Source organism: Lissotriton vulgaris, chromosome 2_1 (assembly GCF_964263255.1).
Source record: "Lissotriton vulgaris chromosome 2_1, aLisVul1.2, whole genome shotgun sequence".
NCBI classification, from domain to species: domain Eukaryota; kingdom Metazoa; phylum Chordata; class Amphibia; order Caudata; family Salamandridae; genus Lissotriton; species Lissotriton vulgaris.
In genome coordinates, this window is record NC_141687.1 from 1,417,564,436 (window position 1) to 1,417,584,342 (window position 19,907).

General features: G+C 41.4%; 1 protein-coding gene across 44 annotated transcripts in view; it reads left to right on the forward strand.

The window, feature by feature from the left end:
- The window catches only part of NEB (nebulin), a 402,407-nt gene that overhangs the window by 95,818 nt on the left and 286,682 nt on the right, over positions 1-19,907 (forward strand). For all 44 annotated transcript variants that reach the window (XM_086957193.1, XM_086957196.1, XM_086957192.1 and 41 more), the window contains 8 exons: positions 1,058-1,162; positions 1,259-1,366; positions 3,431-3,742; positions 3,839-4,045; positions 5,485-5,589; positions 7,687-7,794; positions 14,123-14,434; positions 18,109-18,315. In XM_086957193.1, coding sequence (XP_086813319.1) covers positions 1,058-1,162; positions 1,259-1,366; positions 3,431-3,742; positions 3,839-4,045; positions 5,485-5,589; positions 7,687-7,794; positions 14,123-14,434; positions 18,109-18,315 — 1,464 coding nt within the window. The remainder of the gene's footprint in view (positions 1-1,057; positions 1,163-1,258; positions 1,367-3,430; positions 3,743-3,838; positions 4,046-5,484; positions 5,590-7,686; positions 7,795-14,122; positions 14,435-18,108; positions 18,316-19,907) is intronic.

A 19,907-nucleotide genomic window follows, 5' to 3' on the forward strand; every position in this document is an offset into this window, starting at 1 on the left:
GGTCTCTACTCTTCCCACTAGTCATCCTGCTTTGCTAAGAATGAGGAAGTGTAAATTCATTTCTCCTCACAGTGGGGTCAGTACTCTCAACCCAGAATGATTAAATATTTTCTGCATTGTTCTTTTGACCATGGAGGGAGGTTCTTTTGACCCTTCTCAGTGAGATAAGGAGGCCTCAACCTACCTCTACTAGATATTAAAACTAACTCCATTAGTGCTAATCAATGCAGAAGTACAACATGTTATGCATCAGTGCCTTTCTTTTTGAGATAATATAATACATTTTTAACTAGGTTTTTATTTTTAAAATTTATGAGGACCATTTTTAACGGTGTAACTGGGGTAAAATAAAATGCATTAATGTAATCTTTCCGTATTCATTTTTTCTTTCTGTAATATATCTGACCATGTAAGTAAAAGTCTAATAAGCATTTAGTTTGAGGATTAGATTAAAACATCTCTTACTAGAATAATTGTTCCTCCTGTTCATGATGTCTTGTAAAGCGCATGAATCACCCCACATGGGGTATCTCCTCACTGTAGACTGCTGGGGAACCCGTCCTGGCTTTCCCTGTGAGATGGTCCCTACTGGGTATTCGCAAGGTGAAACCAGGCATCCCCGGCTTATGTGGGGGGCCGTTGTGGAGATGAGGCAAGCTAATGCCCAGAGTTGCCGAGTGTGATCCCTGGTTAGAGTAGGCACTGAGGCGAGAATTATCGAGTCCGCTGACCCTGGTCCACGACCCTGCCGCGTTGGGAATTGAACCCTGGTCCCGGGCCGTCCTCTGCTTCCGGGTCTGCCGCCTCTAACCCGTGAGCCACAACACTCCACTTCCATCAATCTGCTAATCACACACCAGAGCTCTACTAGACTTAAAGGGACCATACAGTGAAAAGGAAGTAACTTCTCCTGTTGCCCTGTTTTACATCGTCAACAATAATCAACCATTAGAGTTTCGGAATGGTCTTTGTTTGGTGACGTCTGGTTGGGTTGTAAAATCTATTGTGCTATCATCCACCAACTGTTTCTTTAAACGCTTCTCATTTTCTGTTGCAGATTCTGTACAAAGCAGCGGGAGAAAAAAGACTTCACACCTATACCCTACCTCACGATCTCCCTGAATTCATCCAAGCCAGGGTTAATGCTATCAACCTCAGTGATGTAAGTAAGCTTTTCATTCGTGGTGACATATGACATGCAGTATCTGGATCATGTATTCTCCCTTATAATAAAAAATGTTGTTATTTGTTTTTACAGAATTACTACAAAGCTGGGCTAGAAGAATTAAAGACCAAGGGATATGACCTCAAGATTGATGCAATTCCTATCAAGGCAGCGAAAGCGGCCAGACGTGCTGCTAGTGATGTAAGTTTGATGTCTAGTTTTTTATAACCTGCTACAGTTTTTTATTAATGTAGATTTAATGCTGGCCACAGAACCAATGAGATCTCTGCTATGAAATATTTCTTGCTGTTGTTAATCACACCCTTACATTTGTCTTTTGGAGTTTCTGTCAGGCATTCATGTCTGTAGGGTGTGACGTCTGGCTGTCATGAACAGGATTTCCTCACTTTTAAGGTGTGTCACAGACTGAAATGTCAGGACATGGAGATGAAAGCACATGCCTAGCCTTAAATGGCTTATGCACTTAAAGAGTTCCATTGTGTCCTCTAATGCACTGTGCTTGTTTTCTAGAAGAAGAAAGTCTTCCCTAATGCTTTATTCATATTTCTGCTTACTTCGCTTAACGTGTAAGGGTTTTGTACCTTTTGTTTAACATTTCACAGTGTACTGCGTTGTTATGCAATGTTTGTGTTTTTTGATTTCCGTATTTAAAAGAAAGTGAACTTCCTTCCTGGATGGTCTATGTTCCCAGCATTTCAGCACCTCACACTTCAGCTATCCAATCCTCTTGGGAGGTTTATTATATTAACACAACCATAAAGGTTAGGGTTTTATTGCAATTTAATGTTTGGGTAAAGAAAACTTGTTGTATGAGGTATGCGAGGAGCATGAAAGCGTGCCAGGGAATATACTGGTACCATTGTCAGGGCCTATTTATTTTATTGCGGCTATGTAAGACTAGCATTTAAGAACTAAGGGGCATATTATCAAGCCCCTTATCACTGCGTTATCAGCACTTTTCTGTCGATAACGCTGCGGTATTTGCATCGCCCTATTATCAAGGCAGCGTTAAGTCAATTAACATGGCTTAAAGCCACGTTAATTGACTTAACACTGCCTTGGTAATAGGGCCCCTTTCACGATAAACTCATTGTGAAAGGGGGCGTGCAGTGGGTGTTGCGGTGGGCGTTCCACCGCAACACTGATTCACTTCGACGCTGCCCCCTATTATCAAGAGAGGCGATATTAGGTGGCAGCGCCGAATTTAAGAACAGGAAAGGCCTGTTCTTAAGGTGGCGAAACGATGAGAAATGCTTCATTTCTCCTCGTTTTTGCTTTTTCCATGTGTGCTGCCTTGTGCAGCACACATGGAAAAAGCAAAATGCCAAGGTTTGTTTATGTACAGGAAGGTGTCCATTTTTAAAAATGCCAATTTGTAACTTACATGTGTGCTGCATGAAGCAGCACACGTGTAAGTTACAGAATGGCATTTATGCTTTGTTTATGTGCAGGAAGGAACACCTTCCTGTACATAAACAAACCTTCCCTGCCTGCGCTGGCGTTAAGTTGTAAAACTTATCGCCATCGCAGGGGGAAACGCTAGGCTGCACCATATCCTTGGTAATATGGTGCAGCCTAGCGTTTCCGAAGTGGCGAAGAGAGGCGTTAAGCCAAGGCGGCTAACACCTCTCTTCGCCACTTTGTTGGTAATATGCCCCTAAGTGTATTTCTCGAACAAGATATTCTACTGTGTGCACACATACCTACCTGCGCGTGCACACACACTCTCGCCCTTGCAAGCAATAGCTCCTAGTTTTAACACCTTTTCATGAAACATTATAAACCTGATCATACAGCACACAAGGGTGGAATGCCCCACAGGTTTCTTATTCACCTCCCACTAGCCCATTGAAAGAGAGACTATCAAACAGCCTTGGCGATATGCTGTCGAAGTCTGCCCCTTACCATCCTCATCATATCAGCACTTTGTTTTCAGTTAGGCAATAAAAGGTAAGATGAATAGATTGCACCTAGAGCCCTGCCCGCCTCATTGCTGAATGACCTGAAACACGTTTGAATTTCTAGATAGAAAAGTTCTACTTGATTTTGTAACAAAAGATGTTGTACTCCATGTTGGAAGAAATCATGTTCCTCAACATTGCATTTCTATTTAAGATCCTTGTTCCTTGGTCCTCTTTACGGAGTTAGAATTTTGTATGCTTTTCCAGATAACACAGCTATGTCCATGTGAAACTTAAACTTTGTAGTGCATTATTACTCAAGCTTTCTCTTGTGGTCCCATAGGTTCAATATCACTTGGACTACGAAAAGCAAAAAGGGAAACTTGTTGGGTTCCGTAGTTTGCAGGACGACCCCAAACTGGTCCATAACATGCATATTGCGAAAATGCAGTCCGAGCGTGAGTACAAGAAGGACTACGAGAAGACAAAAACAAAGTACAACACCCCTCTCGATATGGTGACTGTTGTCTCTGCAAAGAAAGCCCAAGACATAGCCAGTAACATTCACTACAAACACCTGCATCACCGCTACACCTACCTGCCAGACGCCATGAGCGTAGAGCTGTCCAAAAACATGATGCAGATCCAGAGCGACGTGAGTAGCAGGTGCCATGGACATGGTCTATGTTTCTAGTTGGTTCAAACAGGTCTCAGAAGGTGAAATGTGTGCACCTTTCTTGTTTTCTTGCAGAATTTGTACAAAGCCGACTATAACAGCTGGATGAAAGGCGTTGGCTGGATACCCATTGGATCCCTGGATGTCGAGAAAGCCAAGAAGGCTGCATTTGCCCTGGATGAGAAGAATTACCGCCAACACCCTGACACCATCAAATTCACCAGTGTGGTCGACTCCCCGGTTATGGTCCAGGCAAAAACCAATGCTGAGCAGCTCAGTGATGTAAGTACTATCAGCTGGCACACAATAAGAGAAAATATGCTTTGAGGATATTTGATTTACTGTTCAGTTTTATATGTCAGAACAATATTTGGAACACTCTCTTTCTGTCAGATGATATTTCAATTACAATTTTCCTAAACCACACCCTTCTCAGTGACAGTTGCAATTTACTCTTTTCTTAGTCGTCGAGAAAGCATTCCAGAACCGATTCGGTAGGAATGCTTTCCAAACAACATCGGAATCGACCCCAGAGTATTTATTTTCAAATAATGGCTGGTCTTATATTTCAAGCTTTTTGGTGGTGTAGATAGTTTCTGGTGTGGAGGTCCAGGAAATACATGCAACTATTTTATTTCTGGTGTTAGTCAAAAAAGATAAGACCGCCTATGTGTTACTGACCCCTTCCATGCCATCATTGATAACCTAAAGATGCATTGATTTCTCACAAGGTATTAGCATCAATATATATTGTAGATGCCATATTTTCTTTTACCTTATTACAGGGCTGCTATAGAATAATAACTGAAACAGAATGGTCTACTGGCTAGTGGACAAGACCCAGAGGCAGAGTATAATGAAGGCTTTGTAACACCTGCAGTGGAGAGCTGGTCATGAACCTACTAATAAGGGCCCTCTCCACCTATGCTTTGCCCAGAGTTGATGTCTGGGCACAGTCTAAGATAAACTGTTGCCAGGATGTGAGGCTAAGATGCATATAACATTGCTGAGTGTGGGTCCTGGGTTAACATAGTAGCCCATCCTATGATGCTGTGAGCCGGGAAGGTAGTCTGCCTTCAATGTTCAACAGACATGCTAGGTTACTTTTAGTGAGTGATTAACACTTCTCTGGTTGTGTCTGGATTTTTGTTTGCTTTTCTGGCCTGAGCAGCCCCTCACCTTTCCCAGTTCAGCCCCAGTTCCAGCAGCCCAGTCTGTAAAGGAATCTGTAAACCTTTCTTCCAACTCAAGTTAGCATGTCCATGGGAATTTTGGCTAAGGGGACTAAAGGTGGTTGGTCAGAGTGCAATATTAGGGTATTGAATGAATGAATGTAATGGAACTTATGAAGCGCACGGCTACTCCGCGGAGTATCCCGGCGCTGAGCTTTCAGTCATCAACGCTGTGCAGTGAGATCACCTAGTCTTGTTGTAAGAGCCAACTCTTCAACCTTTTCAATATTGGTATTGGATTGGATGCCAGGACTTGGGAACTTAGAACTGAAGTGGAGTTCTTCAGAATGAAATAACGATGTTTTGGTGGACGACTGGCCGGCTATGAGATGGACTGGTATTTTAAGGGTATTTATAGGTTCCTAAACCTCTAGGATGGAATTGTCATGCTTGCATTATAGATTTGCTTATACCTGTTTCTAAAGACAAATGCCTTATTTGACATTTTTATTTTCATGCTTTGATCTTGTTTATTTTTCCATTTTGCAGAGACTTTACAAAGCTTCCGGAGAAAAGTACCTGCATAAGTACAACTTACCTGCGAACATGCCTCAGTTTATCCAGGCTAGATACAATGCTGCCAATATCAGCGAGGTGAGTAGACTCCTTGTATAAATTGCCATTACTTTATATTATAGCTAAAACCATTGTTGGAGGATCAGGACTGTACAGTGCATGTCACATCGGAAAAGTGATGCCTAGTTAAAGTAATCTCTGGTCCATAGACTCCTGGCCTAGTTCATTTTCACAACTTTTGCCTCGGGAAGGACAAGCAAGAACCTGGAAATTCTATTGGGCACAGGTGTGTCCTGTATCCTTTCACCTTTGTATCACCTCTTTGGTTGAAACATGTTGATTGGAACTCAGAACCCGGAGGCAGATATTTAAATAGCACTTGGCCAATGAGTCCCTTGTGTGCATAATTTTGTGGCTTCTGATCTGGATTATTCAAACAGCATTCCATTAGGCCTCCCTAAATACACAAGGGCATAGCTTCAAAGGGGCAAACAGCTGGTGTCAGACTATTTTTTACATCTGGCTATAGACAGTTATAGCCATGTTGCTAGGGCAAATAACAATAATACAGACTATAAAGGGTAATAGCATATTGCAGATACATTTATAATAAAATGACATGGGCAATACAGCCCAATTTTGTACTCAATTTAGCATGCATGGAATAATGGCACAACTTGTAACTATTTGGTGTATTATAGGCATACATGCAAATCAGACATGTTAATTTTGCAAAATGCTTGCTTTAAATTGACCTCTGTGGGCATTTCCTTTCACTTGTTCAGAGAGTTGAGTGTCAAACCTCCTGTGAAGTCCATGGTGCCATTTAATAGCAAATCCCTCTATTCCTGCCCCACACATTTCATTTCTACCTACCAAATATACATTTCGTTCTTCAGAGGCCTTCCTGCCTGAGGTTAGTAGACAAGGAGCGTGGTGACTTTCAGGAAGCCAGTGGTTGGGTAACCTCAATCTGTAGTTTTTTTAGGAAAACATATAAAGACAAACCTATTTTCACTTTTGAGTTTACCTTTACACTGCTTTTGTTGCCCAAAGTAGTTGTTGTCCAAGCTTCATTTCCAAATGCACCTTTTAAGTCCGTAAACATGACCTAACATCTACTATTTCCATGGATTGGTTTCTTGAACACTTGTATTGTTATTAAACACCATTGGATTCCCTTGAGGCTTCTCTTCACTTTGCTATCAGGGCTTGATGTTACATAACTGGGATCTCAGCTACCCCCTACTGGCTCTGGTCCCCATTGGTAGCAATGAGAATTCCTTTGCATGGCCTGCTAATATTTGGATCACATTGTTTTCCAGTTCAAATGCCTCAATGTGCACCTGGATGCTTTTTAACTGATGGCATCCTGGTGGTTAATTTGTAAAAAACATAATTGCCAAGGCTCTCGTCAGGAGGCAGCTTGCACCAGCCCATTCCTCCTGTTAGCGCCGCCTAAAACAGAACCAATAACTAACCATGAAAGTGAGGAGAGGATGCGGTGTAATGGGCAGAGCTGCCGACTTTGGAGCGAGGGAAGCAGGTTCAAGTCTCTGTGTCGGCTCAACATCCTGTGATTCTGGACAAATCACTTAATTCACCCGTAAATGAATGTGTCCTTATCTGGTGCACATGAAAAGCAGCAGTCTTGATGATAAAGTGCTAGTGCTGAGGACCAGAAACCACTGGCTCAAATTAAGCACTGTGGTAAACTATGTCTAAGGAATTGAAAGCACATTGATAAGCATGCTGTAATGAAGCAGTTTCAGAGAAGGCGCCCGTAAACTGCGTTTAATCACTAAAGGTAACAAAACGGTTCATGGAGTCTGTTGGGCGCTCACAGGAACCTGAAATAAGTAACATTTCAGGTTTGGAGGGGACATTGGTCCAGGGGAGTTGAGCAGACAAATATTAATGGATGGTGGTTTGCCATTAGAGTTTACCAAGGCCCACAGAGCAGTTAGTTGACAAATTGGAAGATAAGGTTCGTCTTAGGATTGTTATTGCACAGGGAGCGAACTGAACAACCAGATATAAAATATTCAAATGTAGTAGAAAGCCAAGAAACGCTTATGATTTTGTTGATATAAAATCTATAAAGTTGTATTTTCAAGCCAGGCTTTGAATTGGGATGTTTTCTGCTCACAGCTAACACTTGTCTTCTTGTTACAGTCAAACTACAAGCAAGCTTGGAAACAGCTCATTGCTAAAGGGAACCATGTTCTGGGAGATTCTATTCCAATTGTTGCAGCCAGAGCTTCAAGAAACATTGCTAGCGATGTGAGTACCTAGTTATGTATTTATTCACAGTATGTCTGTTGCACAGCCTAGCTATACGGCCATCAAAACGCTTAACAGGCACCTGTTGAGACCAGAACCTATAATATATATTGTAAAGCAAGGATGGAAGCGAGTTCAGAAGGAAGGCCTGGAGAGACTTTTTCTCAAATTTGAAGGTACACCATAGTATATATTTACATTCACTGATGAGTGTGAAACTCATTTGTTAACATGTAATGTGGTGTCTTTAACTGTCTCCTTCTGCACCAAAACTGACATATACACTATGAAATGTATATTGTTTAAAATAATACACCCATATGTCAGTTAGGGGTAATGTGTTGGACTATTAGGGCAAAGCATGGGTCTGTTGAGGGCAGCACATCCATCGGTTAATGAGTAGCAGTAGGTCTTTACATTTTGTTAGTTTATAATGAACACAACCTCTTGCTAATAGTCCTGACACTTAGTTGCACCAATAAGTAATATATCTTAAGCACTAGACTTTAATAAGGGAAAAGAAAACGTGCAATTCATGCAAAATTGTGTTTGAGAGAATGTACAGTTGTTGCAATTGGGAATAAATGTATCCTTTTCACGTCTATGTTTATTGATACATTTGGGAGTAACTTTATATTTCCTTTTCATTGAAAAACATTGAAGATGCTCTTTATAAATATGTGTTGTGTTTGAGGAACCATTTTCCTGAGGTAACGCAAAGACAACTCTCCCTTACTGATATCATAGGCAAATGTTTGCATTTGTGTACAGGAATATCAGAGGCAGCTTGTTTCCTTTACCCATTTCATTTGGATAACTGGCCTTTTTAAAAAAGCGCCTTTCCACTCCATATGTCTATTATGTCTAGCCGTTCCATAGTATATCAATAAATATAGTGTTTTTTATTTAATATGTTCCCCTTGTCGGAGTGTGCATACTATTTCTTCCATGACATATCTATGCTTTGGAGAAATCGTTTTCTAACCCACCACTTGCATCGAAATGAATGGGCATGGTAGAGATGAAAGCGGCCACGGAAATGCATGAGGACAGCAGATTATTTTAGGGTAGTGGCTGCCACCCCTCTTCACTAACACTTGCTATCTGATGGGTATAGTCTTAAGCAACAAGCATTGGCAATGCCAATAGGTTGTTGTAAATGACAATGTCTTTTACTCATGTGATTGACAGCAAGAAGACAGTTACAGTGAGCAATAGCGAAAGTAGAGGAAGGCAAATAGAAAAAGAAAAAAGTACCCAATTACAACTTCATATCGTAGGGAGGTATGCAGTGGCACACATGTGGCGGGTAATAAGGAGTGCGAGTGTAGAGAAGATGTGGTCCAATGGCTACAGCCTCCTGCCTTTGAAAGATGGAGAATCAGATTTGTATGCTGGCCCCAGCTGTAACGTGCAAAGCCAGTGAGTGCATGTGAGGAGGTGGGGGGGAGAAGTATGGTGGGTGTCACATTATAGGACACAAGGTTAGGGTGTAAAGGGGTGAAAAAGAGTGACGTGGAATGAAAGTGGGAGGGTTGGTTATGTGCGGAGGGATGCTGTGGCTTGATGGAGATGCATTGTTAAAGTATGAGCACAGTGCAGAAGGCCGGCATAGTATGTGTGAGAGAAGGGCTACCAGTGCCAATTATATTCAGGGAGGTGGGTGGGCAATGGCTGGGGAAGCATATGCGGAGGGTGGAGCTCACTGAAACCCACAACCTAGATAAAATCAATTGACAACCACCCAGAATCCAAAAGGGCAGCAAAGACCGTGCTCTTTCCTAGCCATTGCCACAAAGAAAACCTGACAGACCATATCTGAACATTATCACCCATTAATGATAAGAACAATTTGCCAGTACAGGCCTGTTACACAGCACACATGCTTCCACATAAATAATATCATTTAGAAATGGAAAAGGGGGCATATATTTTATCAACCTCAGACTCCAATGAAGAGCCTCTCAAAGAGCAATGGCCATAGATGTTTGAAACCAGGAACAGTGGAGCTGACAGTGGCTAAGCTTATGGGATGACATGAATAATGGTACTCCACAACAAGCATAAGGATTTATTATTAGAGAACTGCAGTAAAGTTCTACCACAGCATTCAAAGTAAAATGTGTAAATTATTAGTACCTCATGGTGTTCCTTACATGACCGAATTACATAAACACCTATGAGACCACTAAGCTTCAGCATGAACTATTTCGGTGGAATAGCAGCAGGGATAACCGAGAATTTATTCTAAATCAGCTATAACGCATGATGTTCTTATGACATTTTATAAGAACCTTACTACTCAAAGTACATGACAGTCGTGTAACATTCATGCACATTAAGTTAGTCTACAGACTGTATGATAAAGTGTTTCCAACTCCTGTGACAAACTGGGCAACAATCAGCATGACTGCAATTGCTTATGCAAGTCTCTAAGGCAATGAGCATAGCCAAAGCAGCATGCTGCCACTCCAAAAAGTGTTTCACTGTCGACGTAAGGATTCTGTGTTATCTTTAAAGCTAATTTAATTTGTGCACTTGTTTTATCAGTTCAAAGTTGGTTGTTGCTCACAATTTATGTAAAATTAATCGAGAATATAAACCAGTGTGAAGGCAAAAAAGCATAAGCACAACAAACCTGGTACTATATTAATGAAAACATAATTTGCATAATATTTTACGCATGCAAGCAGCAGCAGTCCAAGCAGTTAAGCGCGAGGGTGCGGGCAGCGGGGGGGTGCTGATGTCGGAATAGGATTTATTTATTTCATTTTCCTTATTCCTGTGTCTGTGAACTCCCCCCCCCCCCCCCGCCCCTCACCGTGCTTACCTGCACGGACCGATGCTGCATGTAAGTCTTTTAGATTAAACAATGATGAAAAAGTCAAGCAACACTCTTCTTACAACACCTGTTGGTGCAAATAGGTAGTTCTGCTAAAATATGAATTGACTGACAGGTGATACTACAGAAAAAGTAGGTTACAAAGATGAACAGAGAGGCTAATTTTCTAATTACCCAAAACCTGCATATATCAGGTGAAATGTAGAGCAGGGAGTTGTTCTTCATGAAACTAGCTTACGAATGCTGGTCATTTTGTGTGAAGGTAGACCTGCAATGGGCATGGCGTATTTCTGTTAACTAATTCATTCATGGTAGTACGTAACTACCTAGCCATGTCTAGGGAAATCAAGCATTTGACTTTGTTTAATGTTAAAAATTATGAATCAACAAACTTCTCCCGAAATTTCCGTAATGCCCATCACAACGGACAAAAAAATGAATGCGGATACAAAATGATGTCAACAAAGTAACATGACATCAAACTGTAGTGCCTTAAAGAACAAAACGCTGACACAAAAGGCGCAGTATCAGACTGCCATAAAGTAAACAAGCAGGAGATCCTCCAAAGTTTTTGGGAATACATCGATCTGCTTGAGCCTGTGCAGTTTGTCCAAGATCAGTATAAGCCTCAGAAAGGCACTCACTTCATGGACTGAACAGCCAATCAAACTACCTACAAGTGCATGTGCAATGTATGTGGCAGTCAATCGTCTCACTCCTTACACTAGTCAAACACTATAGCTCTCGTGGGCTTTGTTAATTGGGGACACACATCTTGGTGCAAGTCATGTAAGTTGAGGAATGAGAACCACCCTACTTGCTCCTCCCACAAAATGAATGTTACAGCCACACCTAGTATTGTCTTTGTGAACATGAGTGATGAATTCATGCGCAGTTCTGCCAGGTGAATTTAAGCAATATGGTTAGCAGATGCGACAGAAAGTTACATCTTAACAATCTTAAACAGCTGTAAAGTAAACAAGCAAGAGGGAGGAGGAGACAGCTGCAGCCCGAGGAGAGGGAGTGAGCGTGGAGTGAATGTCGCAAATGTGAACAGCTAAGGTACACAAGCAGGGGGAAGGGTAAGGCAGCTACAGCCAGAGGAGCTGTTTGGAATTTGGAGTAAAGTTACCGAGCCGGTAGTAAAAAAGAGAAAGAAGCAGAAGCTGAAAAGTAATGAGGCGATGCTCCAGGGGAGTGAACGTGTTCCAAAAAGAAGGGACCAGGAAGATGAATTACCCCTGGCAAGCAAAGAATTTTAAAAGACAAGCAATTAGACAAATGAAAAGCGATGGGCGGAGTCCAAGCCCACAAAGTACATACAACAAATCATCTTGATTCCTTGTGCTACTCCAAAATGAGAGGACATCAAAGATTAGAATCCAGGACGAATAAGTTTGGGAGGTTTGAGAAAACCTCTTTGTCACACAAATATTGAGATTAAGACCAACCCTATCACAAATATTTATCATTCTACTCTTACAATTGTTGTCACTAGTTAATGGCAAAAAATTGGGAGGTATTGATTTGAAGATCCCATATTGACCCAGTTTACCATAAGCACATTAGATGCCTGCAAGTGTCAATCAGAGTTCGGAAACCTTTGAGCAGTGGGCAACTCTATAAATAATCGGCTTTGCTTTTCAACTTAATGCCATTGTTTTTTCATCTTTTTTTCCCTAGACTCACCTTTGTATTCGCACATAGCTGCCAAAGTAATTTGACTGTACACATGTTGAAAGGATACCCAATATCCTTACTTTGTCCATGCTATTGTCAATTACATGAGCATGTCTACCTGCCCCACACTGGCCTGGGAGCTTTTAGTGTGAGGTTCAGGGTTGCCACTCTAAATTAATTTCACAAGAGCTCAGTTCAGCTTAACCCCTGATCCAAGATTACAGGAAATTATGCTAAGGTAAAAAAAAAAAACAGGTGTGCATGAGTTAAAGAAAATATATTTGTCATTTTTCACAAATGTTATTTGCACTCATGATTTTTATTTTGCCACGCAAATAGTATTTACAAAATTGCACTTTGCCTTTGTTCATGGATTTACTCGCTCTCAAGATTTCAAAGGATTGACCGAAGTATAAGAACGTAATTATGAGTTGGTGTGGTGGCATCGCCGTGTGGGATACAGCTCCGTGCGATCATGAGCCATCCGGTGTTCCTGGACCCTGTTTAACTGGGTGGGGGAACACTTGCCTGGCCCGGGCAAGCTCCTAAAATCAAGTGCTGAGTGGGCAGGGATTTCCGGCAGATGCAAAGTCCGTCTTCTGCTAAACCTCCTCTTATGGCATGTGGTAAATAGGAGCAGGTGAGGACCTGGTATTAAGTTCAGAGTGGCTAACGGAATGCTGAGTTTCACCCTGTAGGACAGGATCCACTGGGTTCCATTCAGGACGGAATAATTGGATATGCATGGTGGTTTTGCCAGTTGGAGAAAGTTATTCCGGTTCTGGGAATTCAGTCCCCCATAAAAATGCCAAACTTGAAATTATTCCGCAAGAGTGAGTAAATCTGTTCACGGGGAAGGCACAGGCACATCTGTGAAAGATGTTGAACACATACATGCTAACAGATTTGTTGGTTTTAAAAGAAATTTTGCTGTTGGCTTCCCCCCTGAAAATAGTCAAAGATGTACTCCAGTTGATCCAACTCTTGAATGTTGCCTTGGCTTTGTCTTTCCAATTCGCTAATATGGTTTTGACTGCTGCGGTATAAAAAACTTTTGAAATAAAAAAAAGATGTACTCTAGTGAAGTGCAGGAGTAAATCAGTTTTCAGCAGGACAAAGAGGAGGTAACACCTCCAGAACTGGTTGCATGTGGTTTCTCCCCAGAGAAAATAATATTCCCAGTGCATGAAGAAAATCGGACGCAATTATGCATTCCCCTTACAGATGCAAAAATAGCGAGTTTTGCTATATTTTTTTGTGAGTAAATGTGTATACACAAGAATATTCCTGGGATTCTGAGACCGTCGCATATTTATAAAATGTAAAAGAAAATGGGAAATTTGCAGCAAATGCAGGAGTAACATTGTGATACTTTCTTTTTCGCTTTTTCCACAGAAATTTTGTAAATAGGTTACCTAGTGTTTGTCTGGTCAAGAGGGTACATAAAGGTTCACTAGAACAAGTGTATTAAGTGCTCACATTGATAGTAATCCATAGGCTTTTGTACGCTGGAATTTATGCAATTTAGTGTTATGGGTGAAGAATTACACAGAATGAGAGTCAATCTTGTTTTGTCCTAGCGCCAGTTTATGGATCTCCCTTTGGTCAGCACTCTCCTCTGGCTGGGTGTTGGCTTTGTGTGACATTGAAAGCTAGCAGCCAAAATGCACTTTGGTATATTACAGACATCACCCCTTCAAGATCAGTTGCTTTTCTTGGCTTTTTAAATGTATAATATTTTTTAAAAAATATGTTTAAAGCAAATGTCAAGTTGTTGACATAAATATGTTGTTTTCTGTACACTAGTATAAATACAAGCAAGCCTATGAGAAAACACGAGGAAAGCACGTCGGCTTCAGAAGTCTTCAGGATGACCCAAAACTGGTGCACTTTATGCAAGTGGCGAAGATGCAGTCTGAGCGTGAGTACAAGAAAGATTATGAGAAGACAAAGACCAAGTACCACACCCCTCTGGACATGGTCAGCATCACGGCAGCTAAGAAGTCCCAAGAGGTGGCGACAAACATCAACTACAAACGCTTGGTCCACCACTATACATATCTGCCAGACAACATGAATGTGACGCTGTCCAGGAACCGCATGCAAATCCAGAGCGATGTAAGTCCTATTTACCAATACGCACTGTAATACACTCTTCATCTAGGTAGAGCATGTTGTGAGTAATGCTCGCTATTGCTCCATACATGATAAGACACAGTAGACATTTCCTTACATTGTTGGGTACATTAACTCTTCTAAATTTCCGCTGAAAGGAGACCATAAAGTGAATTTTACAAATTCACAGAAACATAACTGTGATGGTAATAAACCAGTCCTATCAAGGGGAAGGAAAACAGACTTGGGGGGCATATTTTTCAATATTTTGGCTTAGGGCAGCAACAAACGAAAAGGGCAGGAATGCGCTGTAGCTACAAGATATGGCGCATATCTGTCTTTGTCCTGTGTCTGTGCCAGTGCACAAACCAGCTGTGCGCCAACTCAAGCGTCCTTGCAACATGGTCCCAGGGTATCTGTGTTGTTGGCATGATTGTTTTTGTGCAGGAAGGGACACCTAAAAAAAAGAGGAAAAAACGAGTTGTTACGCCTGCTTTGGAAAGCCGTTAGTATTGGCACTGTCTCAGACTGATGCTATGTTGTAAATATGGGGCAGGGTTACAAACCATGGGTGTTGCGTGGGAACGCCCACAGCAACACCCATGAAATGACCCTTCCTCATAGAGTGGGGCATTGCCATACTCCATATTTACTAGGCCATAAAAAGCTATGCAGAGTGACTTTGTGTGGCCTTGTAAAGATGGGCTGGCACACTGCGCATCCGGAGCGTCACAAGGGTGAGGCTCCGACAGAGAAAAATTTCAGCAGAGCCATTTTAAATATGCCCCCAGGTTTTCTGGGCAAACAGAAATGCTTCACTGCAAAGGGTGGTTACTTTGGACTCACAACCACAGAAGTTTGTTTTCTGGATCTTTACCCTGGCAGGAATTAAGTAAGAGCAGAAACTGTGCTATGTACACATTTAAGAACAGAAGCTCACAATAATAACAGGGGCCTGGATTATCTGGTGAGCTGGAGATCAAGGGCCTCATTTACGACGTTTTGGTACAGGGCAGTGGCACAAGGAATCTTGCTGCGCTGCCCTGCGTCAACAGAAAAGGGCAGGAGTGTGCCGTATCTCTGAGATATGGCACATTTCTGCTTTTTCCCCCTGTGCTGGCGCACAATGGTCTGCCACACGTCAATGCAGGGAACCTTGCGCAATGGCGATTGATTTTGTGAAGAAAGGTGTCCCTTCCTGAACAAAATCAAGAATGCAGCACATGTAGAAAGAGGAAAAAGGAGGAGAAATTAAAAATGTCTCCGTGTTGCAACTCCCTAACTAGAATCTGGTACATTCCCAGGTTTATGATTCAGGAATGCTTGAGATTCCATGGGTGTTGCGTGGGAACACCCAGAGCAACACCTATGGAACGCCCCTTACACACAGTGTTCTGCGTGAAAGGGGGACATATTTACAAGGCCAAGAAAAGCCTCGTAAAGTGGCTTTTCGTGGCCTTAATATGCTGGGGCACAGTGTGCCACCAGAGCGTCAAAAAGTCACGCTCCCTCTGCGCAAAAGTGCCACAAGGGTCCTTGTAGATGAGGCCCCAAGTTTTCTGTCAATATTTGAGGGTTCAAGTAAAAAGATATAGTCATTGTCATTACCACTATTAGTATTTCTGGTGAGTAAATTGTGACAAGTCTGGTGCTAAATAATAATCATTTAAATGTTGTGAAATTTTATGGAAATTTACATGAACAGTTTAAAACACAGATCACCTGTCATAGAAAAATCACATGCGATATCGGCAGGAGACTGGTTCAAACAGAAAGCGGCTCTTATCAAGGAATTTTCTGTTTGAGCAAATGTCATCAAAGCAAGAAATTATGCAAATTTGGATAATGCAATATTTCAAGAAATTTAATAAATTCACCAAGCCTCATTTAAATTTTGCATGGCCTTAGTAGTAAAGTCTGCCTATTCACTGCCAATAAAATAGTGTATTTGTAGCCAAGACATGTTCTTTTATTTAGCCCCTCACATACATACCTTGCAAATACTTCATCACTACCATCTGGATTCTCCCCATGCTGAAAAATAATTTTCATGCTGTGGGTATTAATGTTTAAGCGGGCGCTTACAATATATTTCACCACTGTACACTTGTGAGGCTTATTTATGAAGGCTTAATGCCGATGTTACATCTGCGCCGATGTTACGACTGCGCCATATTTACAAAGTGACACATCTAGGCAGATGGGTCACTTTGTAAACCGCTGCACCACATTATAACTGTGTCAGGTATAATGTTTGCAGGGTGGGAAATTCCCTGTGAAAAAGGCTTGTAGAAGTGGCACAGTGACATCAACTTTAAAGCAGGCGTAAGGACTGATGCAGGCCCTTTTACATGGGACTCTCCCATGTGTAATGACACATTGCTGGAGTTGCGTCTGTTTTGCGACACACTCCAGCAGTGGTGGCTTACAGAGGGAGTTCTGTGGCGGTGGGGCGGGGTATGGGAGGGTTAGGGTGGGGGAGGTAGTGGAGTCGAACATATGACGGCCAGGAGTGAGGTAAATAAATAAATAAAACTATGTACCTTGCGCTCGCTGCATTGCCAACTCGGCGATGCAGCGAGCGCAAAGTGAAATTGTTTTAATTATTTATTTACTTACATTACTCCTGGCCGTCGTATGTCCAACTCCACTAACCCCCTACCCTGCCCCTTCCCCACCCTGCCTCACCGCCCCTCAGACTCCCTCTGTGAGCCGCCACTGCACTCCAGCAATGTGTCATTACTGCGCCACCAGTTACGTAAGGATTACTGACATCTCTCGTCAATCCTTGCGACATGGAGCGCCGTACTGTAAAATATGGCACATCCAAGGTGTTGCAAGGAGGGTGCAATAAAAGTGTTGCATCGCTGTTTTTGACTAGCAATGAAACACTTTTCATAAATGAGGCCCTTGTGTCTTTAAAATGCTAAGTAAATTAACGCTATAATTGCATTGTGCAAGTACAAAACCTTAGTGGTTTCTAAATTTTGTACGGGGCACATGTCAGCAATATATTAGCCAGACTGGCACTAGAGCATAAGCATATTTAGTATATTCCTGTTCAGTTTACTACATATTGCAGTGATGGATTAACAAATAAGAGAAGCAGCAAAATGGAGGTTATTATGCATTAGTCTCTCCCTGCCCGTGGCATCAAGGACAGACTTTTGAGAGTTTAACCAGGCAAAATCTAATTTTAGCCTTAATTTGTATTCTGTCAACTCTGTCAATTTGACTAGAGATTATAATTTCTTAAATATACAAAACATATTTAGGAGCATCTTGGAAAGAGGTTGTGCTCTCAAATGAACAGGTGGCACACAAACAGGCAAGTGGGTGATAATGTCGTGCAAGGGAAGACTAAAATGGCGAAGTACCACGCGTTCATTCCTTGCCACCGCTTCACCCTGGATCTGAGACATGTGAATAAAAGCCTGGATAGAACTGAGGCATAATATGCTATCCCGCATCTACTATATATGGCAAAAATATACCCTTCCACCTTGTGAAAAGTCCTGCATGATTCTGTATTGCATGTAGATCCTAGAATTATTGGGAAAGTGATACTGCACACAAATTAAAGTGGAAAAGGCATTGTGCTTGTTATTTTTAATGTTAGGAGGCCCAAATATATATCACTCATTAATGTACACTCACTTCTCAATTTACTCTTGCAGAATATGTACAAAATGGACTACAACAGCTGGTTCAAGGGCATTGGATGGTCTCCCTTGGGCTCTTTGGATGTTGAAAAGGTTAAAAAGGCTGGACAGGCAATAAGCGAAAAGCAGTATCGTCAGCACCCAGACACCCTCAAGTTTACAAGTTTGTCCGACTCAATGGGAATTGCTCTGGCCCAAACCAACACCAAGCAGCTGAGTGAAGTAAGCTATCTTCGGACCTTACATGCTATGGGGGCATGATGATGCAGAACGTTTTGGTCATATGTGTAAATAACAGGCTATACAAATCGAAATCAAATAGTATAAATAAAATTAATTGAGATTGAAATAACATTGCCTCGAAAATCTGTAAAGTGTAGACAATGCCCAACTCAACTGAGTACCTTGTCCTAGCTTGAATTTGAAGTCATGACTTATGCTTAAATGTTCAGCTTGAAGTTGTAGTCATGTTGAAAAGTATTTTAAATTGTAACTTGCATATGCATGTGTGTGAAACATCTGTGAAAAAAATCCAAAATCGTGTTTTTTGATTCAAGTAACGTGAGTGTATATAGGCATAGAAAATGTGGACGCTCATTTGAGCTATCATCGAACACCAAGCCAAGTTGCTATGAGAATTGGCGATCATGGCTGTTTGCCTGTTTCTCCAGCGAAAAGGGCTATCTCCACCTTATTGAAGCTGACCCTTTTTACATAAAATGTATTAGTTTTATTTTCCGATCTGATTAGGAGTTAAATTAACTGGTTGTACGCTGATAGCAGAATGCTCCTTCCTAGCCTGTAAAAGGTAATCCTATGTGGACAGGTTGCAGTGTTGTCCATGACATAGGAAAGTGAGGAATACAATTATCAATGACACAGCTGTGTAAAATGTAGAATGTTTTACTTTGTAAAATTGCAAAGCTCGTCAACTTCAGAAAACTTTACATGCTGGTAAATTTGTGCAAAAAAAAGTTTTTTGCAGGAGATTTGTTTTTCAAAAGTCATTTTTACAATATTGTTCATCAACTGGAGGTAGGCTTTTTCAAGGTTTCCCTTTCCCCAAAGCCTATGTTGTTTGCTGTCTTTTCATGTTTTTTTAAACTTTGGAAAAATCATTATGTATGATGAAATAAAAAATGCAAAAGTGTAGGTACAGTTTCACAGAAGTCACAGTAAACCTTTCAGGCCCTCAGAATGTAGAAATGTATGTCCACTGAACAGAAAGTACCTTTATATAAAATGTGTATGACATGCCATAGATTCAACAGCATTATGACTAGAATTTCTTCATGGCTGTCAACATTACTCTTAGAATTTTAACGTTGCTTTCATTTACCCTTGGTGGTCAACTTTTTATCCTGTGCAAGACTTTCTCCTGTAGCGGTATTAATAGTGACTCGGAATTAAACTGGTGTCACAAGCACTATTTGGCACCAGTTTTCTCACTTTTCATCTAATTTGCCCTACATTTTTAATGTTACTGTTTTTATACTGGTGCTGGGCTAACTATTGTTTTAAGTTAATGGTATGTAGAATTCCAATGAAATTGTGCACAATCGCTTCCATCTACACTGGAGGAAAATAAGGACCATTAGCTGACACATTCAGATGGTTTCATATAGTTCCTGTGATTCTGTCCAGAAAAATGAGGTTCAGTAACAACCACACATATCACAAGAATGGTTCGTGGGCAGATTGGACAGTTCTTGTGGCTCTCCACAAACATCAGTTTGCGAGGGAGAAGAAGTAATGCCTGACCTGAAAAACCTGACTTTTCACAGGTTCACCTGTGTAGAAAAATTGGACAGTTT